The 9,468-nt window shown below is 30.4% G+C and overlaps 1 protein-coding gene across 2 annotated transcripts; it reads right to left on the bottom strand.

Annotated features, from left to right (window-relative positions):
* Positions 1–235: 235 nt before the first annotated feature.
* LOC103496172 (CBS domain-containing protein CBSX2, chloroplastic-like) lies at positions 236–5,333 on the bottom strand. 2 transcript variants are annotated; one of them, XM_051086725.1, is made up of 9 exons: positions 4,716–5,244; positions 4,066–4,150; positions 3,907–3,971; positions 3,633–3,818; positions 3,494–3,542; positions 2,017–2,069; positions 938–1,053; positions 585–642; positions 236–494 (listed from the first exon to the last, which is right to left on the bottom strand). In XM_051086725.1, exons 1-9 carry the CDS (start codon positions 4,932–4,934, stop codon positions 420–422), a joined length of 906 nt encoding a protein of 301 aa, XP_050942682.1. In that variant the 5' UTR covers positions 4,935–5,244; the 3' UTR covers positions 236–419. The 2 variants fall into 2 exon arrangements, with proteins under 2 accessions (XP_050942682.1, XP_008456144.1); XM_008457922.3 differs by lacking the exon at positions 3,633–3,818 and having other exon boundaries at positions 4,716–5,333.
* Positions 5,334–9,468: the final 4,135 nt, after the last annotated feature.

The raw sequence follows: 9,468 nt of genomic DNA, 5'->3' as shown, positions 1-9,468 counted from the left end.
TAACACTAGGGATAGGTCTCACATTTAAAACTCGAGCTCTAAACCCAAAGAGAGAGAGAAGTACACAGATGCTAATTATATTCAAAATGTTTAGGAAAATTTATAAAATGAGGTTCCAACTAAAATGACAAACTTAATAGAGAAATCTTTCAGAGGGATAACCTGAAATGCTGGTGGTACCCAAATATTGACATAGATCAACATTTCTTAGTTAGGAAATTGGGAAGAAAGAATCTTAGAGAATCAATAAACTTCCCTTTCAAGCTCTAGTTTACTTCAGGATGGAAAACACAAATTCAGATAATTGTAACAATACAAACCCTGTGTAAACTATAAGGAACTACAATCGTGATCTACAAATAATGATACACTTCCTAGTAACATTTACCTCAAAGTGGCACCTGAGAATATTTCTAGAATTACGTTGACCTCTCAGCAGCTCGTTTTATCTGCAAAGCAGCTCTAACAACATTTCCCCTAGTAATGATGCCCACCTTTAACATTTAAACAGAAGTAACTAAGATTGATTGAGATTTTAAATTTTATTGCGCTTTAAAGAAGAATAGAAAAATAAATATTCCTACCAACTTGCCATCAGCATCGACTACCGGCAATCGACGATATTTTGTTTCAAGCAACAACCTATAAACAATAGATAGTTTCAAACCTCAGTAGCCACAGATTAATTAGTAAATATTTTACTCCACAATCAAAGAAATCAGGGTGGTGAAAAATGATGGTTGAATAAAGTCACAAAAATAGAGAAAAAAACTACTTGTTTAATTTTTTAAGAATGTACAAAAAAAGTAGAATAAAAGAAATTGCATACTTAAAAGAAATAATTGATTAAATATCCAGGTCGAACATCGGTGAAACCATGGATTCTGTAGAATAAGATGGTAAATTAATGCAAAAGAGAGAAATATAAAATGATTACCTGGCAGCATCTTCTAAGTTTGAAGTTTCACGAACAGCTAGTGGAGAAGATGTCATTAGGTCTCCAACAACTTTACCATTTGTTTTACTGAGCAATTTCTGGATCTCATTGAATGTCTGGCAACCATAATCAGAAAAAATAAACTTCCATCAATTTTTAATTAAAAAATGGCGGGGAACCACCAATCCACATAATTCACGGTCATGATGATCGTGTGATTCTAATTTCTTCAAGAAATTTACTTAATAAAGGGGTGTCAATGGCAGGGCTAAATTCAGTGACTCTTCTTTCTCAAATTAATTTATTTAATCAAGATGTCGATACCAGAGCTAATCTCTCTCCAAAAGATTTTACTTAAATCAGTGCGGTCAATGTTAGAGCTAATTTCTGGCAATATCGAAAATCTAAACATAACGACTTTGGAACCATAAAGAAAAGGAAAACCAAGTAAAACGGGAAAAGTCGCCTATATGTAAACTACTGAAGGTGTCCATGCATTAAATTGAGCTGAAATGCTGAACACAGTTAGACAACATTCTGAACCAAACACAAATATTCAGTTGCAATTCGTCCAACCAAATAAACCTGATCAGATAAGAGTGAAACCCCAATCCGGCTTTAGTAGTATTTTGGTTGGGTTAGGTGTTAGAGTTAGAACTTAGTTTTCTTCAATAAAAAATAATAATAAGCTGAAGTTATTTATTTCAACATTTTGTTAGTAACAGTAAGAATTGTAATAATTTAAGAACCTATTCACCAGTTTTCACACCACTAACCGAAAGCAGTAGTTCAATGTATCAATAAATATTTCATTTTTTGAAATGAGTACTCCAAAGATCGAACAATATTTTGGAGCACATCCCACAACAGTACGAGAAGAATATTTTGGAGAAAAAAATATTTTTTAAAAGAACGAAAAAAAAAAACTGATGATTTGGGTTCACTCAGCTGAAAAACAATCCAAACAGTTCGGCTTGATTGATCAGGTTTTCTGAGGGCGCATTTGTTAAAAATCCTCATGTTTATGAAACAAAAAAAGAGAGCAAATAACCAGAAGATAAATGGCACTGCTAACATACTTTCCACGAACTATCCACATCAGGAAACAGATTGGTATCACTTTGAGTGCCACCTAATTGCCAATAATAGGGGGGAAATAGTATTAAGAGAAGCAATGATTTAAATGGATTATAGTATAATACAAAGAAAATGATCAACGAGGTATAAACACACATTAACAAACATGAGGCATTGAACACTGCTCAGAAAGATGTTCACTTAGTATTGACATAATACTAGAAATATGGCTATGGCTATTGTCAGTTTTTGCATACAGCCATCAGCAAATGAGAAAATCAGTCATCACTCGTCAGCAACTATTCCATATTTGTATATCTAGCTTTTATAAGACCTCTCAAGTGTATCCCAAGGTAAATTTCCCCCTTTCCCAACAAACAATTCAGAGTGTCCACTTAGCACTAATCCAAAGTTACTTTGCTTTCCACTTAAAGAGGACGGTTGCATATTATCACAACCAAATTTTGACCCAGAGAATGATGATGGACTCAAGGTCATCCAAAAACTTGTAATCCTAGATTATTGCAAATAATGTTTGTATTCTAAATTTTTGCAAAGGAGGGTATGAGTGTGAGTAAAGTAAGCAAGCAAAAGAGAGATTTCGAGATGAGAGACTGAATTTTATGTATGTATGAGCTGATTGAAAAAGATGGGTGTATGTGCAGCAAGAGGATGTGGGATGAAGAACAAATTATAAGGTCAAGAGAGCAAGAAATTTATTTATGATACTTGATAGAGAGACTGTATGCATATAAAGATGTGAGCATCTAGTTTTGCATTCAGATTCCAGCAAGAGAGAGTAAACTAAACAACTTCTGATGATTTTCTTTTCTATTTTAAATTTGTCTGAAAGCTTCAAGAAATATTTTGAAAAAGTTGCAGCTAGACAAAACTATCAAACATTATGTTACTGGTCCATCTTTGGATCAAACAAAGTTCAATGAATCATCTCAACCGGCGTGCCAGCTGTAAAATCTACATGATGTTAAATTCCGGTTCACATTGTAAATAATCAATCTAAAATGTTTGATAGTTTTAGAGAAGAAATATTTCATTGATAAAACAAAATAAGGGGAGACCCCAAACACCAATAGGTGATTACAGTAAAGTTTTCCAATTGTAAACTAAATAAGAAAACATGTTAAATTCCGGTTCACATTGTAAATAATCAATCTAAAATGTTTGATAGTTTTAGAGAAGAAATATTTCATTGATAAAACAAAAAAAGGGGAGACCCCAAACACCAATAGGTGATTACAGTAAAGTTTTCCAATTGTAAACTAAATAAGAAAACAAAAATAATTTGAAGGAAGCGTCTCAAATTTAGGAATTAAAATAAGAAAAATAAAAAGAAAAGGTCCAGTAACTTAAGAAATGAAAAAAGAAAGAAATCTGATTTCAACAGAAAAATAAGCAAAGAACAATTCCTCGTGTAGTGGCGATTTCAGTTGAAAGTCGGGCTATGGGAAGTTAAAATACCTGAAATGGAATCAAGAGCTAATAAGTCATAATCTGAGACGACTCCAACCTGCAACAAAAAAACACAAAACCAAATTATTAAGAAAGAAGAGTAATCGACCAGGCTTCAATAGCACTTTGGATTTTTTGCTAGCAGTACTCTTAACATAAATGGACCAAAATTCCTGGCCTGGCTTAAGGGTAATGCTTTGACTATACATGCATATGCGCACCCCAAATCCTCAAAAGACGAAATAAAAAATAATGTTGATAATATTTGCAAGATCCTCATCGACACTGACAACGAACAGGACCCTTTTCCCAGTCCCCTCCATAAGAAGATCACCTGACTTTGGTAATTCACTTCCACAGTAAGTTGGCAGAGGAAATATTAAAAAACACGCAAGAAGCACATAAAGGTGGAAAAACTCTACCAGATTCCAATCATCATCGACAACAGGAAAACCAGTTATTCTCTTTTCCACCAAGACCTCTAATGCTGTAAGCACAAAAGCCGATGAAAGAACCAATTAGCATTAGCATTAGCAACTCTAACCAAAATAATTGAAATTTAGTCTCTCAATCAATCGCACCTTCATCAACTGTTGTTGTAGGTTTAACAACATATAGATTCTCCTTTCTCGTCATAAAATCACCAACCGTATATGTTCCTCTGAGCTGAAAATCACCATGATAAAAATAAGAGCAAAACACGACAGCCAAGCAGTCAAACAGAAATTTAAAACCTCAGGTCTAAAATAGCCATAAACAAAAGTCAATTCCCCAAACTCTCCCTCTCTAAAACAAAGCATATAATAAACATAACATATAGCTTATATCATATATAGCAGCAACAATAGGATCGGATCGATAATTGTCGACAAGCACTTTCGAGCGTCTGCTTTGGTTCTATGCTCCAATCTGAAACTTTGCAGCGTAATCGTAGACGGTGCAGGTTCTTTTCCTCGGATGAGTCGTCGTGAAGGAAAAGTATAATCTCTCTATGACTTAACAGCCGAAATGAAAGCATATTTTGGCGGTTATGCTCATACTTGTTCACGTAGGTAGAAGACAGACATACAAATCTTAATGAAGAGAAGAGATAACACCTAATTCACTACATAACTACTGTAGTAGTGAATAAACTAATTAGAGTGCGGTTTGCAATAAATAAGCTAAAAACAAAACACATTCGTGATTAAGTTGTGAATAGAACAAAGAATGTGAGAAAGAAATGACAAACCGGGAAGGAATCAACGACGCCAGCTCCAGAAGAAGCAAGAACCAAAGGCAAGGGAGGACGAGCGGGGAATCGGTCGGAGATCCCAAACCGGTGTAGCTTAGAAAGAGAATTGGACGAAAGCAGAGGGCGGGAACACCATTGTTGACGGTGAGAGTGAGGAAGATGATGAGGATAAGGCCGCGCAAGAGCATGTGAATTGGAGAGAGAGATGGAGGTCATTTTGGTTGATGATTGAGGAGAAACAGAGAAATTCAAACGAATCAATGGCTGATCTAGCGAACGGAAGAGAATTACAACCGGAAATTTTTCAGAATGAAAGTGGAATCGGAGAATTAGGTTGTAATTAGCTTCCGATCCGTGAAAGGATAGGAAACAAGAACACTTTCCCAAGAGAGAAAAGGGAAAAAAGGCGTTTTAATGGGGAGGAAAATCCCCGTGTAGTCGGTCGGAGATATTGAACGTTTCAGTGACTTTAATCAATGAGAGGACACAGGATGTGTGATGTTGGGGTTTTAGCCTTACAGTTCAAAAATAATATTATATAGTAATTTAAGTTGAACACGTAATAATTGTTGCTCGTGTTTATCATGAATTTGTGTGTTTGGAGCGAAGAATTGAATGGAGTCTAAATGCTTTATGCAATTTTTCTATAATTTAAAAGCTCTTATTTTCTTTTAACTTTTTTTTTTCTTTTATCACCTTTGATTCTATTAGTGCCTCTACCTGTGGATTCCGATACCACCTTTGATAACCATCAAATTTTATTGTCATCCAATTCAAAGTCCAGAGGTCAATCCAAGTTTAGACCAACTTCTAATGCAATCCAAGTTTGATTATTTTAGTGATATCATTTTACGTTGATACTAATATAGAAAAATTATTTATGATAGCTATCAGGAATATCAATTGATAGCAACATCACTTCTATCAGTGATAGCAACTGATATCACATTTCTCAAATTAAAAGTTATCATTGATAGTAGTTATCAACAATGTCAGCTAACTATAGCAACTAATACTCAATTTTTCAAATTAAAAGTTACTTTACCCTTCGGTGATTATCATTAATAAAAGCTATCTTTAATAGCTGCAATCAATTATATCAACTAATAACATATTTTTTAAATTAAAGTTTATTTATTAAATAAAATATCTTCTAATATGTAAATACTTTATTTATTAAATTTAACGTATAATAAATCATCGATATTATTTTCATCGCCACATAAAACATCATCAATTTTCATCCGGCGTCAGAAGAAGAAGGTAAAGAAGAATCGGCAAGCTTCAATGTCATCACCATCATCAGCATCGAGGGACAGAAAAAGATGTAAATGTGGGAGCCATCACGTAAGCCAAAATCAACGAGTGAGATTCCATCATCGCCCTGGGAGATGAGACTTTCGAGATCGTGATCAGGAATGAAGATCAAACGATGAGAAGGAAGGTTGTGTTGGAATAATAAAAAGAATAATTATTTTGTGTTTTAAAATTAATTATGATGGAATAATAATAAGAATAAGAAATATTTAAAAAATCACATACTTAATTTTAAACAAATATCTCAAAATTTCATTTAATTTTTTCACATTTCCGTTCCCACGTTTTATATTTTTCATATACCTACATAATTACTATATATTTTTCGTAATATACTATATATTTTTTCATATGCTCTAATTTGTTAACTGAAAACTACGTAATATACTATATATTTTTCATATATCCTAAAAAAATTTGAAGCATGAATTACATAATATATTATATATTTTTCATATACCCTAAAAATTTTAGCATGAACTACGTAATATACTATATATTTTTAATATACTCTAACAAATTTTGTATATAACCATTACCCTTACTCACCGGAAACTTTGAAAGAGATGAACAAAATAAGAAATAATGGATGGAGAGAGATCGGACGGAGTAAAGAATTTTAGAACAAAATCACCAAAAGAAATTTAATTATAGGGTAATTTTGATATAATATTATCATAATAGAATTAATGACATACCATATTTATATATAATATCTAATAAATGCAAATTTTGGTTCACTTTCGTTATTTAATTTTTTAATATATTATTAATAATAAAGATGGGCAGTTTGATCTTTTGGACTTTACATTTGTTTAAATTGAGGCTCATTGGAATATTTATGAAAAATTTGACAATATTAGGTCAAACTTGTAATAAGACATTTTACTTTAGACTATAGTTGTTCAAACATAATATAAATATTTTGTTGTTTTGTTATATTTTTTTAAAAGATTCGTAACATAAAACTTCAAATTAACCAAAAATCTAGTTGGGCTCTCACTTTTGATAGTCCTTTCAATATTCTTTAATTTAGGTAAGATTAGTGAGATAAAATAAACAAAATTCCATCAGAGTTGATGTTTTTTTTACTCTTTAGGGATTTATTAAATAATTTTGAAGTTTTATTTTCTTATTTTTAATTTGAAGTTTTTATGTCCTCTCAAAATTAGAATTTAAAATAATATCAGAAACTTGTAATGTGATATTGAAGTCATATGTATATATAATAGTCAAAAGCAATAAATCAATCAAACCCAGCCAATTAAAATTTATAAAATACCCCAAACTTAAGTAATGTGATATGGAAATTATCTATTGAAAAAATAGCCAATTAATAATTTAAAAAGAAAAAGAAAACAAATCCAACCATGTCATCCAAACACAACAAACTCAATCTTGCAAACTTAAATAGTGTAATTTCTCTGTAATTAGCAAAACTCGTATTGAAATGGACCTAAAAAGGGGCTGCCTTGACTCAATCCAAACCCATATCTTTGGTTAAAGTCCGTTTAGGTCTAAAGTAACATTTTAGGTCCAAGATATAGTTCGAAAGAGGAGGTCAAAATCAAGCATATCCTTTGGTAGAATTAGTTATTTAAACCTTTGTTTGATTTGTGATTTAAAAATTATGTTTTTTAATAATCGAGAAGAAAATAAAAATAAATTATTCTTTTTTATTTAAAACATGTTTGGTTTCAAATTCAAAATTTAGAATTTATGATTATAAGTTATGAATTTGAAAACAAAATAGTATTTTGATAATTTCTAGTACCAAGAAAACAACAAGTTTATTTTGTTTTTCAAAATAGGTTATTTTTTCAAAAATAGCAAAATAAACAAAATATTTACACTTCATAGAAAAATAAAGTGTAATGAATTTTTGTCTTTGGATGATTTTTGTAGATTGTACTGCTTTTTCTTTTGTTTGAAAAGCCCCTCATTTCAATGGTTTTTTTTTTTTTAAATCGTTTCTAAAAAACAAGTATGACAAACACATTTTAATTGTTTTTTCAAAACATAAAAACGAAAATAAATCACAAACCAAACTAGACCATCAACTTAAAGCAACTTGAAAACCATAAAGAACTCTTTAGCATAACTTTCTCTATAAATACATTATTATAACTTCATAGGGGAAGGTAATTTAGGTTCGACTATCAAACTCTCTCTAGCTTCCACATTCTTTTACTCTCAAACTTAGGCAACAAAATGTTTGTGAAAAGCATCACACCATTGTGTATATTTTCTCTTTTGCATGTTACAGGATGTAGAACGAATATATTACATTCATGAGATAGTATTATTTTTGTATTTAAAGTTTTGTTTCTAAATCAACACATTATATTTTTCATATTATTCGTTGAAGTCAATTTGAAACTACACGTTCAATATACGTTAGTATACGAAAAACTCAATATATACAGAATGTGAAATGAATATGTTATATACAGAATGTGAAATGAATATATTACGGTCATTAATAACTAATTTTATTACTCGATATATTATTGGATTTGATTAATTAAGTTTTTCGAGATATACTAAATTTTAATTAGAACACTATTACAATTGTTTATTATATAATATGAGATATATATATATATATATATATATATATATATACACACACACGCACTCTTTGCAAGCTAATCTATTTTCTTTGCAATTGACAGTCTTCAATGTTTTCTTTATGATGTTTTCAACTATTTACTTTCTCTCTCCCGTTTTATAAAAACATTTTCCCAAGAACGGGGAGGGAGACTACATCATACCGCGAGTTTGTCCGTGGATTCCGAATTTCGAGCGGCTGACTTGTTGATCGAGCTAAACAAGTGTCGCACAATCGTGTTGAGAAGTTATGATTGTTATATATATATATGCAAAATAATTAGATATACATGTGTATGTGTATATATGAGAAAGTACTTAAAATATGTATTTTAATATGATGTAAAATTTTATAATTGTTACAATTATATTTGGTATAAACATTATATATATAATTGAAATTAATAACAAATTTACAATATATCATCTTATATACCTAATAATATATGAGATGCATATTTTCATTATTTAATATGTTTATTAACATGAAAAATAAATTAATCATGGTATATTTTCAAAAAAAACTATAGAATTTGTAGAATAAAAAAATAAAAATGGTAAAAACATACATACATTTGTATAGAACTTGAGCAACATAAAACCATAGAAATGAAAAAAAAAATCATGTAAAAAACCATTTAACAATGACGATAGAATTGAAAATAAATGGAATTAATATAGAAAAGAAAAAATAAATTAAATATTTACGATTAAAAAATATGTATTATCTCACATTAAATAAATTGAATATCATACAATTAAATATATATATATATATATATATATTATCTCATATTAAATGCTCCAAACTAAAATAAATAAC

This window comes from Cucumis melo, chromosome 6 (genome assembly GCF_025177605.1).
Source record: "Cucumis melo cultivar AY chromosome 6, USDA_Cmelo_AY_1.0, whole genome shotgun sequence".
Lineage (NCBI taxonomy): Eukaryota > Viridiplantae > Streptophyta > Magnoliopsida > Cucurbitales > Cucurbitaceae > Cucumis > Cucumis melo.
The sequence above is the reverse complement of the archived record's forward strand: the minus strand, read 5'-3'. Positions and strand labels throughout refer to the sequence as shown.

Coding starts and splice junctions, on each gene's coding strand:
- LOC103496172 (XM_051086725.1), bottom strand. CDS start 4,934: ATGACCTCCATCTCTCTCTCCAATTCACATGCTCTTGCGCGGCCTTAT. Junction 643..937: donor AACTTAGAAGATGCTGCCAG/GTAATCATTTTA, acceptor TATTGTTTATAG/GTTGTTGCTTGAAACAAAAT. Junction 495..584: donor TCGATGCTGATGGCAAGTTG/GTAGGAATATTT, acceptor TAAATGTTAAAG/GTGGGCATCATTACTAGGGG.